The sequence below is a fragment of the Channa argus genome, chromosome 11 (genome assembly GCF_033026475.1).
Source record: "Channa argus isolate prfri chromosome 11, Channa argus male v1.0, whole genome shotgun sequence".
In the NCBI taxonomy this organism is placed as follows: domain Eukaryota; kingdom Metazoa; phylum Chordata; class Actinopteri; order Anabantiformes; family Channidae; genus Channa; species Channa argus.
The window spans coordinates 18,387,875-18,405,040 of record NC_090207.1 but is presented as its reverse complement, the minus strand read 5'-3'; the positions used below and the strand labels follow the sequence as shown (position 1 = coordinate 18,405,040).

General features: G+C 37.9%; 2 protein-coding genes across 8 annotated transcripts; both read left to right on the top strand.

Moving 5' to 3' along the window:
• Nucleotides 1-2,195: 2,195 nt before the first annotated feature.
• ube2d4 (ubiquitin conjugating enzyme E2 D4) lies at nt 2,196-8,468 on the top strand. The gene is made up of 7 exons (XM_067520952.1): nt 2,196-2,497; nt 3,594-3,657; nt 3,783-3,814; nt 4,925-5,002; nt 5,145-5,250; nt 5,741-5,834; nt 5,946-8,468. Exons 1-7 carry the CDS (start codon nt 2,474-2,476, stop codon nt 5,989-5,991), a joined length of 444 nt encoding a protein of 147 aa, XP_067377053.1. The 5' UTR covers nt 2,196-2,473; the 3' UTR covers nt 5,992-8,468.
• A 291-nt stretch (nt 8,469-8,759) lies between these two features.
• dbnlb (drebrin-like b) lies at nt 8,760-17,166 on the top strand. Of its 7 annotated transcripts, XM_067520944.1 has the most exons (15): nt 8,761-9,144; nt 10,542-10,597; nt 10,825-10,937; nt 11,026-11,100; nt 11,266-11,415; nt 11,647-11,724; nt 13,288-13,439; nt 13,549-13,603; nt 13,814-13,885; nt 14,120-14,243; nt 14,571-14,687; nt 15,027-15,101; nt 15,339-15,397; nt 15,473-15,557; nt 16,061-17,166. In XM_067520944.1, exons 1-15 carry the CDS (start codon nt 9,062-9,064, stop codon nt 16,195-16,197), a joined length of 1,431 nt encoding a protein of 476 aa, XP_067377045.1. In that variant the 5' UTR covers nt 8,761-9,061; the 3' UTR covers nt 16,198-17,166. The 7 variants fall into 7 exon arrangements, with proteins under 7 accessions (XP_067377046.1, XP_067377045.1, XP_067377048.1 ...); XM_067520945.1 differs by lacking the exon at nt 13,814-13,885 and having other exon boundaries at nt 8,760-9,144; XM_067520947.1 differs by lacking the exon at nt 15,027-15,101.

Here is a 17,166-nt window from a genome sequence, read left to right as displayed (position 1 = left end):
AGGAATAATTCTAGGTCAAAGGCCACCTTAACACTGACAAGCAAAATCAAATCACAGCTGAGGAAATGAGCCATGAAACACTGATTGCTCCTTGCATAATGACCCTTTTTCCAGTTGCTTAGCTCAAGAATTATTTGATTGAGCAGAGTGCTGACTTCACTGCAAACATGAGCACTGCTTGCACATATTGCCTAAGTGTATAATCAAATCAGGTCCATTGATACAAGGAGAGAACAAATATCTCTTAGTATGTGTGAACAATAGATCTTTGTTACACAGGAGAGCCCTCAGAAAGCTAATACACTGACCGAAGGTAGAACACCTCTGGGGATTGTGAGCCAAGCTTGTGCTCAGCATTAATTGGTTGTGCTTTTATTGGATAATTCAGACATTAGCGAAAGACCATTTAAGTTAATTTTGAAAATGACAACATGCATATGTGCATTGTCATAGCAACCATGGGAAAAGCAACTGGGAGGAATATACTAGAGCTCAAACATAGCTTTAGCATAATTGCAACAATAAATGGAATGTTTTCTGTTATACAATGGATCTTCTAACAGTGATTCATGTGCCCAAAAAGACAGATCACTAAAGTCTACTGAGTTCATGGTTTCAAATAACAACACTATAGGCTATATACCTCATGAGACAGGTCAACTAAGCTCCTACCCCCCACCCATATCATCCCAGTTCTGACACATTCACACCTTGGTTCATACATCATTTTAGAACTTGGGGCACCAGTCCTGTAACTAAAAACTCAACTTCTGGGTATAGGTGGGAAATTCCCCATTCATTCAAGTGAAATGTGGCTATGTAAAAAAATAAAAAATAAAATTATTTTTGATGGCTCTTATTTTTATTACTTCAAATGTCCACAAAGTACCATGTACCCCGTAACTGAATGGCTTAGCATCTCTGTCAACTACAAACCCCATAAATATAAAGTACACAGTAGCAAGCAAATCAATGAGATTTTAGAGGAAACGACAGTCACTGTGGGAGGCTATGTGAACTGAAGCTTTAAGCCAACGAAGTGTGGGCTTTCCTGTGTCTGAAAACCTCATGCTGATAAATAGCCTCTCCAAGTAGACAAACTCAGAACACAAGGCCCCTGCTTCACAAGACCCAAACTGCTACCTCTGCTGCTGACTGAATCTGATTACAGTCAGGCCCTGAGGACAGGCAGGTCATTGAGAGCACAGAGATGAGCAAACAATAAGATATTATCTGAAGGAATCTTCAGCTTTCCAAAGGAAAATGGTCCCTCTCAGTGTCACATTGACGATAGGATCCTCAACCTGACACTGAATCAGCCATTTAAGAAGAATGAACACTGCAACCCATTCAAACATACTCACTAAAATAATGAGAGCTCTTTTTTCACTCTTGTTTAAGACATATAAAGGAAAGCTCATGATGCTTTGCGAGACAAGGCTGTGCAGAAACTGGAGCATGCAGCTGACTCAGATGAATATGCCTTTACAATGATTGGGTATTGAATGAACAATTCAATTCTTTTCCTTCTTCTTTTTTCCTTCTTCCTATGTTTGTGTAAATAATACACGTTTTGGTATTATTGTGCTTTGTTGTTTTATGTCATGCACTCTTGCACTTGAACAAATACATTTAAAAACAAAACTGTGAATTCCTAAATTGATTATGAGCATGAGCATGGAAAATTTAATTTGTAAAAGGTTACTGTAAATCTTGACCTGAATGTATTTTTGCTGTCTTTACGCGTGTGTGTGAGTGTGTGTGTATATGTGTGTGTATGTGGTTGTTTTTTTTTTTGTTTAGTTTTTTTTTTTTTTGCTCTTTTCAGATAGTGACACCTTGTGGACACCTTGCCTCAAATCATAGCTTATATTTAAAGTCACGCTGTACTCTGTTGGTAGAACATTGTGTTCTCTGTTATTAGCTGGTATGGGAGGCACTGGGTAATATTTTTATAACATTTAATAACATTTAATAACATAACAAAATAGAAGCCCATGCGTTGTTATGCGCAAATAATATGAATTATTTTTAATTATTTGTGTTTATAATTAAAACTATTCTAATATTTCTTAAGCGTCTAAATGAATAAATTAACAAACTACCCAAATTTAAAAAAAAAACTATGTTGATCTGAAAACATAGAAGTTGTGAACTCACGTGGTGTAAGAAATGTCTCGCGATATTACCATAAGCTGTCTGCCAGGCAGCAAGACGGGTAGGGATGCGCAGAGAGGCAGTGAAATATCTCGGTTGTTCTGCATTAGTCAAAAGAAAGAGCAGGATTTAACATAGTTGCATAGATTGTATTACAAACGAAAAGCCCTCAAGCCTGTTAGATGTCCGGTGTGAGTTCCTGATTAGTTTTAGGAAGAGTGAGCGTTGGAGGCACGAGGGGGCACAGAAACCAAATTGTATGTGTAAAGTGCTAACTGTTAGCTGACAAGCTACCTAGCATAGCCATTAAAAAGCAATGGCGTTGAAAAGAATTCAGAAGGTGAGTGTATATTTCGTTTAACTGACAACATACCTTCTTTTACATATATTTTTCTGAATGTGGAGGCCCTCTGTGAAGAAAATAGCAGCGAGTAGCCTTTTCTGTAGGACGACTTAGCCTTGCTAGCTTTTTGTGCCCCTTTTTAAAATAATTCACAGACAAAGACGAGCTAACCCCTGGTAGCTCGCCCTGATGGTGCATTGCTACGGTAACATTGTTTATCAACAACCAATTAAACGGCGCCTTTATTACGACACTTGCATTTTTGTTTGTAACATTAGATTTTTCTTTCAGACACGTAGCTTAGGACTTTCTCAAAGGCTGAGTTAAATGTGGATTGCGTAAACCAATGCTTTTCAGTACAGCGCTAGGCTGACATTAGCAGACAGCGTTAAGTGAATAATGTTAGTATGTGTTTTGTTCCTTGCTTAATTGGTTGACATTTAATTTTCTAACGGCACTAAATTACTAGCTTGCTACTGTCTATATCCTCAGTGCTTAAGAGTGTGGCCGATGATGAATGACAGCTGCTTGCTGGTTGCCAAAATTGAAGCCTAGTGTCAGTGTTGCCATATATGGAATGGCAACTGGGCCACTGGATCAGACCAGAGTGTGTATTTATATAACACAGATAGGCTTTCTTTCAAGAGATGTTAAATAACGGGCTTAGTTTCCATGTTACCATCTGTTATTTTGCTATCTGTAATTATGGTCATTTCATTAATAGTATGTAATGGGATTTAACCCCTAGCACCTTCTTTGACTATTTCTGAACAGCATTTAATATATTATTTTGCAGTGGTTAATTCTGTACCTCTACCAGTGTGTTTCTTTGAGTTGAGTTTTGTGCTAACTGGTTGAACAGATAACCAAAATGTTGATGTAATCAGCTGTTTGAACCACAAGTCCTTCACCATATCTGTCTTCCCAGTTGCTGTGAGACATGTATGTGTTAAACCTAATAATTACCTGAACAAATACATTTTTTTAAGCCACACTTGAGATTATGTTTCCTTTGGAAAAATCACATTTGTTACTGTATTGCAATGTCCACAACAATCAAAGCTGATCCATTATGTCATTGTCTTACCCTTAGGAACTATCAGACCTGCAGAGGGACCCACCTGCTCAGTGCTCTGCAGGACCAGTTGGAGAAGATTGTAAGTAGTAAGAAACTTGCTGCATCTGTGTATGCTTACCTTTTTAGATTGCAGTGGAATATAGCAAGTTTTGTTTTATATAAGTGTAAACACCAGAATTATGTGTAATATTTTCTTTTCCTCAGTATTTCATTGGCAGGCAACAATAATGGGTCCGGTAAGTGTCAAAATATTTTTACAAAATTATTTGTTTTACTTATTTACTGATACTATCTCTGTATATATGCCATTATTAGCTGAACAGCTAATTTAGACCGTTTTGACAGAAATTAATCCAGGCAAATAAACAATTAACGATACATAAAACGGGCATAAAACACCACAAATTATTACATCAGGACATTAGATCATAAATCTGAAAAAGTCTAAATAGAATTTAACCAAATTTAGTTTTAAAAGTGCTGTATTTTGTGCAGCTCCTTATTACCATGGCCACAGTATTCCACAGGACTCTTGCTATCACAAAAAAGGCTGATTGTCATTGCTCAAAGGAGGAGACACCAGTCCACAAAGAATTTAAAATGTGAGATGCAAATTATGCACTTTTTTTAAAACCCTACTGAGTAAGTGTTATAGTTGAATGATACGGAGGAAGTGGTATGTGTTTATTTGTAGTTATTTTTAAAACATTGTGTTTGTTTATACAGTGACTCTATTCTATTATTGTAAAGGACAGAGTGATGCTGTCAGAAGTGGTAAATGGTAAATGGTAAATAGTCGCTTATATAGCGCTTTTATCCAAAGCGCTTTACAATGTTTCTTCCCATACACCCATTCACACACACTCATACACCGATGGCAAGGTGCTTACCTGACCCTCCAAAGTTACCGGAATTAGCCTGCCTGCTTTTAGTAATTACTTTGTAAAACTTTTAATTTAAAATATGAATAAATATTTATTCATTGTTAAATAATCTCTAAAATTGTCTAAAATCACTGATGAAGGCAAAGACAGCAACTATCACTATCAGAACTAGTAAAAACTCAAAAATGAATCGTATTTTTAGAAATAAGAAAAATACAACATTTGTCAAGATCAAAAATATAAAGATTTTCATGTAAACTCTTGGGATTGGAGGTGGGTGATCATATTTAAAATAGAGTTTCTGCCCCCTCTGTTTATGAAAATCTTGGTGTCTTTGGTTTTTCTTACTCTTTCCAGAACAACCTTATACCTTTACCAGAAAATTTTTTACAATGAAGTGCAAATATGTTATGAAAACAATGAAATAGCTGTCAACAAACTTATTTGTTTGTATTTCACTAGAGTGACAGCCCATATCAGAGTGGGGTTTTCTTCCTCACCATTCATTTCCCGACAGATTACCCCTTCAAACCTCCCAAAGTGAGTAAGGGTCTGGCTTTGTGTCACATATGAGACATTAACAAATAGTATTTTACTTAAACTAATTGTGCATTTATGTATTTTACTTTGGTAAGATGTGGTTTCACTGCAGAACTTACTTTATTTTCCTGTTTTGTCACAGGTTGCATTCACAACAAAAATTTACCACCCTAATATTAACAGCAATGGAAGTATTTGTCTGGATATACTGAGGTCACAATGGTCACCTGCACTTACAGTATCAAAAGGTAATGTATAATATAAGAGTTTTGACTGCTAATAACTTTTATTTGTTAAAATGTCTGTGAATATTGACATAGGGTGCACATTACTAAGACCATAATTCTTTCACAGCTAAATGTAAAATGTCCATTATTATTATTTGTGCCTATGGTTTGACAAGCCAAAGTGTCTACTTTCATATTTTGTTATCTGATATATACAAGTTATATAGAGAAGGAACTGTAATATACTAAGAAATGAGGCACAAAATTAGTTTACTGTTTTTACTGCACAAACTGATTCAAAAATAATAAATCAAGTAGATCACAGCAGTGCAATGTTTTTCGTAATAGGATACAACAAGTGTCTGTAAAGTTTTGTTGTCAACAAATCAATTGACATTGTAAGATAATAGATATATATGTATATATATCATATACATCTTTTGAAGTAATATACTCTTCTATTAAGTGTTTGTGTAATCTTATACTTTACTTTGAAATTTTTCCTTCACAGTATTATTGTCTATCTGCTCTCTTCTTTGTGATCCAAACCCCGACGACCCACTGGTTCCAGAGATTGCTCATACATACAAGGCTGACAGAGAAAAGTGAGTGTAAAATTAATGCATCTAGCACATCTCTCCGTTTTGCTAACTGTCTTACTGAATGATTACTGGAGATGAGGTTCACCTTTTTCCAAATTTGCACGTGTTTTCCAGATACAACAAATTAGCAAGAGAGTGGACGCAGAAGTATGCAATGTGAGAACAGAAGGGAGATGAAAATACAACAAAAGAAACAGATTTAAAATGTAACTTGAGACAACTGAAATACAGAGGAAAACAAAAACTAGAGCCATCTTGTGGACAAGGAAGCATTACAGTGAGGTACAGTGCCACCTGGCTTTCCGTGTGCTGAGCTGCTACCATGTGCTACCGTGCCTCACGACTTGTATGGATCTGCTGAGCAGGGCATGATAAGTTCTTTAAAGAACTCCCATATGGAATACCGGAAACTATTTGCACCATCACACTCAGACTTTAAACTGTCACTCTTGCTAAAATCTTCACTGTTATTGTTGCTATTCCTACGCATCTTTTTCACTGTTGATGAGTCATATCATGGTCCTCAGAAGCAAAACGTTTGTTTGGATTAGGAGATTGGCTTTCAGAGGTACTGTCTGTGTCCCGCTGGATGTCTTCATATCACTGTATTTTCATGTATTTAGTGGCCTTTCTGTGTTATTTTAAAATGGTATACGTGCAATTGAGGCAGAATGTTTCCTGTTATGTGTAAAATGGTGTAGTGCCATTACCAGCAGCTGATCTGTTGTCACATACTGTCTCACCCCGAAACAATGTGAAAGATGTAAAGAAGGATTGGTCTCTATCAGCCAATGCATTTGAAGTTGCAACAGTATTTAGTGTTTTTGAAGACACTGGAGAGCTTTTAACAGCTACTTGGCCCTTGCCTTGCTGTTGTGAAGCTTCACAGGACAAATGTCAACATTCATGTTTCTCACAAATGCTTTCAATGCCCTTATATCTTGTAAAAGTAACAGTCCATTGCTGGTGTCCATAGTGCACAAAATACTACTGTTGTATGACTTGTTCCTTGAGTAGATATTAACATACTACTCTTTGGCATTTACAGCTTAGCTGTGTGCCTCCTCCTCAGTACAGTTACTCAGGTATCTAACAGATCATCAGCCGTTACATGCAGTGACTCATGGTGAGACACACTACAACAGGCCTCATCATCAAGCTTCTAAAAATGCGAAATATTTGTTCACATAACAAAAAACTGCCTGTGCTTCCTGAAGAGACAAAATGATCAAAGACAGATCAGCACTCCTGAGGGTTTTTAATGCATATATGCCTTGATGGGCTGCATGTCTCAGAAGTACATTTTGTCACAGAGGGTTTTTTTTTTTTTCTCCATGATCCCTCTCCAGTTGTTTTTGTCAATATTTCCATTTATTTTTGAACAGCACTGGGATGTGAACAGCTTTTTAATAATGCTGTTAAACATGTACTTGCTGTTTTTCTATAATGAAATGGCCTTTGGTTACAACTGGTGTCACTTAAAAAGGGAACGTAAACAGACTTTTGTAGATTGTAAAATGTTTTATTTTAGTTTAATAACACAGTTGTACTGAAGGTAACAGTTTGTCTCAGTGATACATTTGTGAACTTTTGTACTGCATTTAGCTTTAGGCATTTTTTTCATTAATGTCACCAGAATTGAACATGATTGTGATGTGTCATTATGTAATATTAGTTTTTAAAAAATCCTTGTGACTGTTGGATAAAGTAGTTAGGAAATGCTATGATTTTGTCTTATAAATCATGGCTCACAATGTGCTGATGCTGCCAATATAAAGGGAATTATTTGATATTATAAATAGATAATAATTATTCTGTTGAGGCATCATAGAATGAATTCATTCAGAAATATTCATAGTAAAGAATGCAATTTTAAAGCTGTTGGTGTAGAATTAAACCATGCACCAGATATATAGTTCAATCACTGTTAGCTTTTGTAGAGAAATGGTGAAAACAATTGTCCTGAAATACAATATGTACTGACTGAAAGGTTTTAAATCACTCTTCTGAATGCAGTCAAAGTGTCTTGGCTACTAGACTAACATTAGAAAATGTAAGAAAAAGCTCAAATTTAAACTTTGTTTACATTGTTTGTTCATCTGGCTGTTTATTTATTTGAAAGCAGAATATCTTCCAACTGTACGATCAAACGCAGCCTCAGTTTATCATATGGGTGGCACGGCACTGACATTCTTTGTCCAGTGTGCTCAATAGAATTTGAATAGGCAGCTTGGCATGCTTTGCACTCTGGAGAACCTTCTCAGCCATTAGCCAGATATCAGGGATTTCGTTATAATTCATCTGCCTAACACCTCTGACTAAACTTTTAGCCTTAACCCTCATTTTGTGTGTATATATAGAGAGATCATGTCATAAACTGTAAACTTGCTAACAGGGCTGTATTCTTCCCCAGTGGGTGATCCATTTTATCAGTAGACATGAAAACCTGCTTTAACAGTACAATATTTATGTTCAGAAATTCAGCCTGGCTTTCTCTGACTGCAGGACCAACTTTTATGCATCTTTAAATTTGGAATGTGTGGTTGAACTTCCACCATGGACATCGACAAGTCCTCACATAGCTAACAAAACTGTTGACCCTGTCATAATATATAAATAAAGCTTACTTTGGTTTACCATTGTCTAAAGTCAGTTTTTGTGTTACATAGCCCATAAGCTTTAAATAATGGCAGTTCGAACCAGAACCAGCTCTTCCATTATAGTATTTGATTACAAAAAACAGAAAAAAAAACTGATTCCCCAAAATAAAAAAAACAACGTGCAAATACGCTGTGGTTACTGTGCACTGTAGTTAATGGTGATTCTCTTCTAAGGTCAATCAAAAAAGCCTACGGCAAAAACTTGATAGCAGAGCGCCGAACTCCAGGGTGCGTTCGATTCAGTTACTTGTTTTGCGGGGATTCTTCGGTACAGTGAACATTATAGAAGCACAGCGACCTTCCATATCTCGCTTTTTTAAACGGGATTTCGGTGCCTTTTAATGACTATTCAGAAAACTGACCGCAAAGTAGCATAGACAATTTTAGAACAATTAAACAGCAGCCTACCTCCCCGCTTTCGGGGTGTAACGTTACCATTTACAGGTTACCCTGGCTGAGACGTAGCGTCAGGCTAAACTAGCTTCGTGCACAGCTGAAAGCATCGTCGCCACTCCTCATAGGAAGGGCGCATCCCGGATAGCTAGCTCGCTAGCTGCACCCGGCATAACGATGGCAGTTAACCTCAGCAAAAATGGCCCTGCAATAACAGCTGCATATAAAGAGGTGGTAGATGAAAAGTCCAAAACAAACTGGTAAGGAAAAGCATTTAAACATAAAAAAACGTGCTAGGATGAATGATGTTAGTTGGTGAGCTCTGAGCCGTCTTATGAGTGCTGAAACTGTTAACCTAACCTTAGCTATCACATACACTTACAGCCAACATGTGAGCCACCTTAATGATACTTTATTGAACACAACGGCCCTTCGCCTTATTAAATTAGCGACAGCCAGCTTTGTTTTCGGGGTTTTAGCTTAGTCACGCCTGTTGCCAGTTCCCACTTCTACTGACATTAAAGATGAGCTAACTGAAGAGCTAGTAATGTTGGGTTACTTAGCGTAGCTAGGTACGCAGACCAACTAACATCCAGAGCACTTTACCTCTGTGCTCAGCGTTTGCCTTGTGTATTTTTAATAAGCTTGTCTGTCGTGAAATAGTAAGTAAGCTAAATGTTATCTCACCCACTTCCTGGTAATTAATCAGAAGTTAAAAATGAGTAATATGTGAAAGCCAAATCGAGAAACTTCCTCTTCATGTTACCTAGTGTTAGACCGCAGTGTGTGTTCGCCTTGAAATTGAAATTAAAATTAAAACTAAAACTGGTGATGACCGCTGCAGTGTTTAGTTTTGTACCGAATTAATCTAGTCCTTGGAGCTGCAGGCTCAATATTCAGGCATCTCCTATGAGTGTTTGACATCTTAGCTTTCACTCAAGTTTGGGTACCGAGCTACCACTATCTACAAAAGCAACTATTTACTCTTCTTGCAGATAAGAGTAAAAAAGTTAACATATAAAGGTCAAATAAAGAAGTGGCCTAAAGGACGAAAGGACGTTTCACTTAACTTGTCTTATGGAGGAAGTGGGCCAATATAAATCAAGTGCTTTTAAAGACAATTGAAGCACTGAGCTTGTGCTCCCATAGGTTTACTTTAGCAAAAATGTATTTCTCTACGAAGGTGCAAATTGAAATCCCAAGGTGAATTGGAATTTGGGTTGTAATCAATATATGTTCTATCATGTCATTTACAGTATATCACATGGTTAGGTGGATAAATGGACATTTTTTTTATATGCCATTAAATAAATATAAAAAATCAGTGTTGGGCTGCTATTTCTCTTACCACTGTTTTAGGCTTAATTCTAATGAAACTGAGTCAGTGTTGCTGCAGGAGCATGCATCTCATAAAGATTACCCACAGAGCTGACCTAAGTAAATTTACATTACTCTACCCCCCCTGTAAAATGTATCATGTGAGAGCTTAACAAGAAGCACTTTTATTTACAAAGCATTTATCTATTAGGTGTGAAATGATTTATATCAACTTTCCAACAAACTTCTCTTCATGTTGATACTACCTATGTTTCTGTGTCTGTCTTTTTAAATTGTGTCAGCGCTATTTTAAAATCCTTAAATCTGCTGTATCCTACAGGGCCTTGTTCACGTATGAGGGAAACAGTAATGATATCCGCCTGGCAGAAAAAGGAGGTGAGCAACTGAGAGGATATTGAATAGTTTTATGGTCTCAACGTGATATTGTCAAAAGTGTGCGGAATGTCACTGTTGGAATACAGCCGCACTAGTGGTATATCAGCACAAAAGGGTTGCTTGCCTCTGCTGCCTCACCCCATCATTTGTAAGAGGAAAAAAATGTCCACAGTTACACAACCAACCACAGGAACCATTTAACTTTTCCACAATGTTTGTTATATCAGATGGAGGACTGGAGGAGTTGGTTGAGGAACTCAATAGTGGGAAAGTGATGTATGCATTCTGCCGGGTCGAGGATCCAAATTCTGGTCTGTCTAAATATGTCCTCATCAACTGGGTTAGTGTAGTACTTATCTATTGTAAAATTATTTGTTTTTATAGTAGCAGCAGTTCTTAAAGTTGTAATATAATACCTTGTTTTTCAGACAGGAGAAGGAGTGAATGATGCCAGAAAAGGGATATGTGCAAATCATGTCAGCTCCATGGCCAATTTTCTTAAGGTATGTTTAAATGGAGGTAATTTGGCAGCCAGATTTGTGTTACATAAGCAAACATTTTATACGAAGAAGGTACTGGTTGGGGCATGCATTATCCTATTAAATGACAATAAGAGTTTGCTTCTTTGTATTTGTACTAAAAAAACCTTTAATTTTGTGCCATTTCAGGGGGCCCATGTCACGATAAATGCCAGAGCTGAGGAGGATGTGGAACCCGAGGTGATAACGCAAAAGGTGGCCAAAGCCTCGGGAGCCAACTACAGCTTCCACAAAGAAGCTTCCCGCCGCTTCCAGGACAGTGGTCCTCAGGGTCCTGTGGTATGCACCAGTGTTTGCTTGTCTTTTCCTTTAGAAAGGGAAGCAGTGAGCAAGATCTTTTCTAAGCTCCTTAATTTCAGATGTATGTGAAATGATAAAGCTTTTCCCTCTTTGTGATTTGTCTTTTTTTTTTTTCCAATCAGGCTAACCTGATATTTCTAACATTGATATTGTTCACTACTTCATTTCATCTTATAACAGTCAAATACTATAGTATTTTCTTGCCTCCAGGGCTCCGTGTACCAGAAGACCAACGCTATTTCTGAAATCAAAAGGACCAACAAAGACAACTTCTGGGCACAGGCAGAGGTATGCTAATGCTGGTGTCAGTTTCTAAAAATCACCTCCCTTTAATTTGATCTAATATTCCCAAATTATTTCGAAGCACTGATTTGTCAAAGTCATCGAAATATTGCAGTCCACTATTTTAAAATATCTGACACAATGTGAATTGTCAATATCATGCGAAATAGCGAGCTAGCTATCCGGGATCCTATGAAGAGTGGTGATGATGCTTTCTTTCAGCTGTGCATGAAGCTAGTTTAGCCTGATGCTACATCTCAGCCAGGGTATCCTGTAAATAGTAACATTACACTCCGTAAGCGGGGAGGTAGGCTGCTGGCTGCTGTTTAATTGTTCTAAAATCGTCTATGACGCTTAACTTTCAATTTTCTGAATGGTCATTAAAAGGCACCAAAATCCCCTTTATCTCTCTGAAATCAGACAGAGCTGTCTGTTAAGTAAGTACATTTTAATCTTTAGAAAAGAGGGCAAACAACATACACAGAACTATACAGCAAAAGGAAATGGCAACAGCTGATGACAGAAGCATTGTGAGACCTCTGAAGAAAAAAACAAAAGCAATCAGTATTTGTATGGAATTTGCAAAAATGTAGAGAGATGTTCCACAAAAGTTCTGGAGGTTTGGAGGAAGTGGTATTAAGACCAAAGTGTGGAGGAAGAAATTATCAAGAAAAAAAGTGTTGTAATTTCGTATAATCTTTCATATATTGTAACTAATTCTCGCAGTGATAAATTTGTTCTGTCATGATATTGACATTTCGTTTAAACTTGCTGTAACACGGGCACACATCAAGCATGGAGAAATGCCAAGTTAGAATGTTAGAAACGAGTTAAATCTGTAAATGTTTAAAGGTATTTCAGCCACCAGTTAGATGAAGAATAAAACATTTGTAATTTGCAAATTGCCCAGACCTAATCAAAACTAAACAAGATACTCTGTGAGGCACATTGGTGGTAGTGGCATTGCTGGGGCTTGTATAGCTGCTTCTGAAACCTGTTCACTAATCTCTGTTAGTAATTTAACTCGTCGTAGCAATAGCTGCTAAATGTAGCGAAATGATGATCAAAACGTGTTGCCTAATCTAAACATAAAATTTAATTAGAAGAAAAAAAGGGGAAGGTTTTCAACAGACCAAGTGAACCAGTAGACCTTAACTTCTTAAAATAACATGCATTTCAACTGCTGGAGAGGAGACTAAAAGAAGATATCCCCAAAACAACAATTCTAGGACGCTGCAGTAAAAGCCTGGAAAAACAAATCAAAATAAGAAACAATGTAGTGATGTCAGTAAGGCAAAGCCTTGATGCAGTTGTTGCACACCAGGAATTTGTTGCCACATATTAAGTTGTATTTACTTTTAAACAATTGCAAACTTTAGGTGATCTGACAGAAGGTGCTATGTTGTATGCTGTTTAAGGTATTGAGGTGGAAATGCCATTAAACATGAAACGAAAGGCTCTTCAGTTTACAGCAAAAAGATATTAATTACCCTTGGCATTCAAATGTTTTTAAAGGGGACACTGTATACAAGTCAGTGTTTTATTTTATTTTGGCTGTCTTGCTTTTAGAAAGAAGAGGAGAAACGTCGGCAAGAGGAGCGGCGCAAGGCAGAGGAGGAGCGGCAGCACCTGGAGAAAGAGAGGAAGAGCAGAGAGGCAGAAGAGGCAGCACTGAGGGACAAAAGGGACAAGGAGAGGTCTTCTCAAATTGAGCAGCAAAGGTAGGTCGGAAGTGAAAGAGAATGCACCCTGGTTAAGACCTGTTTGCTGTAGCATTTTACCATGTTCTAATTACATTTCCTGTTTTGTAAATGATTTATTGTTTATTAGGAAGTACCAGCAGCAGCAGGAAGCTGTGAGTAGAGAACCGGAGAAGCAAAGCTGGGTGAGTATCTGACAGGATCACACAGTACAACTGACATAAGAGGCACATGCTGATATGGAAATTGATATGGATTGGTGTGAATTTGACTTTCATATTGAGCTTTTTTATGAAGATGATGCTAAACATGTTTTAGTAGTGCACACATGTTGCGGACTCTTAAAGTTGGTAAGGCAGTCAGCATTGCAAGCACTGATATTGAAACCTCATCAGGAGGTGAAGGAGGAGGACCAGGCAGCCCAGAGGAAATCAATGAGGAGAGGTGAATCTGTGGAGAAGGCGAATGTGAGTTCCCCTTCCTGAAAGCGATCTCTTTTGGCCTGTCTGCTTCCTCTTTCTCGCCTATGTCAAAGAAACTCTTTTTGATCAAATGCGAACCCTTTTAGGCTCAACATAACCCCCTTCCTTTCAGTCTTCATTACATTTTTCAAAACATTTTTCTAAAGCACATTGTTAGAAATCTTCAGTATTCTTTCAGCAGTACTTGCCTTCGCTCATGATGCATTTTCTACTTTCTAGGAGGCAGCTTCTCTCATCTCTCAGCGAGCCGTGAATCCTAGAGATGTGTTCAAGCAGAGAGAGAGGGGAATGACTCCCAGTGATTCTGATGTCCCACATGCTGTCCCTGCTAGTCTCCAGCCAGGTACAACCCCAGCATAAGCACTAACCTTTTCATATAAATGTTGCTTTAAATCTTACAGCCTCTCCTGCATTACTGCAAGGTGCTTTTAACTTTGTCATATAGTGATATACACAAACTGGGTTTTTCTTAGAGGAGACTGTCTCCCAGTGTCATTCTCTAAGCTTTAACTTTTCATCCAAGTCTAGCTGTCTTGGTCATACTTAACGCTGTGTCTGCATCATGGTGTCTTCTTCTGCTCAACCCTTCTGCTCTTTTTGTGTTTGTTTTTTCTCTCTCATGTCCATTTTTTGGCCCTGTTTTGGGGATTCCATGTATGTCTCTGTTCAGGGCGTCTGCAAAGCCCTTTTCTGTCTAAGCAAGTGTATGAATCTGAGCGAGCCAGCTCACCTCAACGCCAAGCTTCTCCTGTTCCAGCAGCCTCTGCATCTCCTGTTTATGCCACAGGTGTGAGCTTACACACACACACATTTTTTTTGTATCTTTCAACACACTGTGATATAAGAAAATTGCACACAATGTATGGGTAAGTCTCATACTTAACTTAAATTGCCATGCTTCTTTTCTAACTGTTGTTTCTGTGCGCCATCATTTTCATATTTGCAGTCACTGAGCTCCAAGCTTCCAGTCAGTGTATCTTCTGTTTTTAAACTCCAGATTACTGTTTTGTTACTGCTCCAGTGCACTGTACCAAGAATGTCTAGTCTGGTGGTGGTTTTCAGCCTGTGGTGGTGAACGTGTTCTTTTGTGTTCTTGCATGTCTGTGCTTGTGTTTTGGGTGTTAAGAGCCTGATGTGGATGATGGACAGTCCAGGTGTGAGTATGATGAGCAGGAGGCAGCCCCTCAGGAGCAGTCCAAAGGTGGGGTTAATATCACATGACGCCAGCCTCAGTGTTAACCCTTTTAATACATCAGCTTCTCAACCCTCCCATTCACTTGTTTTGATGAGAACATACTGTTTCCTCCAGCCAAACTATGCTGTCAGGAACAGCTGCTGCTGCCACCTGCTGGTCGATACAGCTCATCTTAAACACAGTCATACTGATGTAATTTTATTTATTTATTTATTTAATTAATTAATTTATTTTTTTTTTCAGAGGAGACACCAGCTGCCAACTCCTACGTCGAAGAGACTGCTTATGAAGAGCACACTCAGGTTGTTGTATACTTACGTTTAAAAAAAAAAATAAAAATAATTCTGAAACAAAACATAACCTAATTTTTCTTCCAGGTTGATGAAAATACTGATGAGGGGACTACCGAGGAAGCATCAGCCAGAGGCACCTGTGCAAGAGCCCTGTATGACTATCAGGCTGGTGAGTTTTTTTTAAGAAATGCCCCACTTACCCAACTGGTTACCTCACATTACTCCCATCTGTCTACACCTACGTATTTAGGACCGTTTCAGTCGTGCTATTACCTGCGGTACATTCGTGCTAGCTCGCCTTTGACTGGCACATCTTTAGTGTGTCTTCTGTGAAAGCAGCGACAGCGAGGTGAGGCTTCAGTAGTTGGATTATTAAAAAGTGATTGTCATCATTGAAAAGGGTTGTGAATGTATTGTACAGCTGAAGAAAACTTTCCTCCAATGTATAATAGTAGCAACTGCTGTAGATTCATAGATAATTTGGAGTTCAGAAGTCTACTAGAAAGTATATGTCACTCTTTAAGAAGTCGGTTTTTATAATGTTTGCAAAGAAGGAACTATAGACTTATCAACATCTGTTTAAAAGACTCATTCGATTTTAGAAGATGCCATAGATGTAATGTTTGAAAATGTGTATGACTTGGCAGTTGCTTTTTTTTTTTTCTCCCTCAGCTGATGACACAGAGATCTCCTTTGATCCAGATGACATCATTACCGGCATCGAGATGATAGACGACGGCTGGTGGCGAGGCTATGGTCCAGACGGCCATTTTGGAATGTTCCCGGCCAATTATGTGGAGCTTCTTTAGTCCAGTGCAACGAAACCCATCCCCCACCCTCACAGGTCATCACATTGTCAGCCCCTCTGCAGTGGAACAACACACTGTGACATCAGTTCTTGCAGAAGTGATCAGGCTTTAAATGAGTAAACCAGCCGCCACGTCATGGACCACTGAACCGATGGTAATCAATGGGCTAGAACCTTTTGAAATCTCTTTATTTCAAGAACACAGTTTAATTAAATTGTTACCGTTGCAAGCAACTGATAGTTAGGGTAAGCTGACCTAACCCCCCCCCGACCATCTACCCCAAGATAAGTCTCTATACTATACATGTGGTGCAGTACAGAATCAGGTAATTTTGAAATTTGATGGAGCATTAACAACATTTGTAGTTCACATTCCTGACTAGAGTCTTATTTCGGGTATATTTTTTGTTGTTACTATGCTCCTAAACATTTCAGGAAAAAACAAAGATGTGGTACCAGCTACAGTATAATCTTTTGCCTTGTTTTTTTTTTTTTTTTTGCCTTTGTTTACTGGCAGACTGAATTTTCCTTTTTTTTTTTCCTTTTTTTTAACATGATCAAACTTGCATACTGTGTGAATTTTTTACGGTGTCTAATTACTGATCTGACTGTGATTGAAGTAAATATTAAAAAACTAGTTATTTGCTGTGCTCTAGATGGTATTTAGTGGGGCTTGCATAAAATGGTTAAATTCCCTTTAGCTGTGAGCCTATAACTGTTTTTGTTTCAAGCAAGTCCTTCATAAAAACCAAACCATTTCAAGATATTTGAGATTTTCTTTTTTTTATCTCTGGTCTGAGGTTGATTTTCAGTGCAAAAGTCTGGCTTTTAAAGCTTTGAGGTCAGTGGAGAAAATTAAAATAAAATCAACGAATTAAAAAAAGAGCCTCATATATCCATCACATTAATCATGTTTATGTTACCAGAATCTATTGTAATGACATTCTTCATAATAAAATGAATAAATAAG

Excerpts from the sequence above, each read along its gene's own strand:
- ube2d4 (XM_067520952.1), top strand. The coding sequence starts at position 2,474 with ATGGCGTTGAAAAGAATTCAGAAG. Across the intron at positions 2,498-3,593 it reads CGTTGAAAAGAATTCAGAAG|GAACTATCAGACCTGCAGAG; the intron begins GTGAGTGTATAT and ends TCTTACCCTTAG. Across the intron at positions 5,835-5,945 it reads TACAAGGCTGACAGAGAAAA|ATACAACAAATTAGCAAGAG; the intron begins GTGAGTGTAAAA and ends CGTGTTTTCCAG.
- dbnlb (XM_067520944.1), top strand. The coding sequence starts at position 9,062 with ATGGCAGTTAACCTCAGCAAAAATGGCCCTGCAATAACAGCTGCATAT. Across the intron at positions 13,886-14,119 it reads AATCTGTGGAGAAGGCGAAT|GAGGCAGCTTCTCTCATCTC; the intron begins GTGAGTTCCCCT and ends TCTACTTTCTAG. Across the intron at positions 15,102-15,338 it reads CCCTCAGGAGCAGTCCAAAG|AGGAGACACCAGCTGCCAAC; the intron begins GTGGGGTTAATA and ends TTTTTTTTTCAG.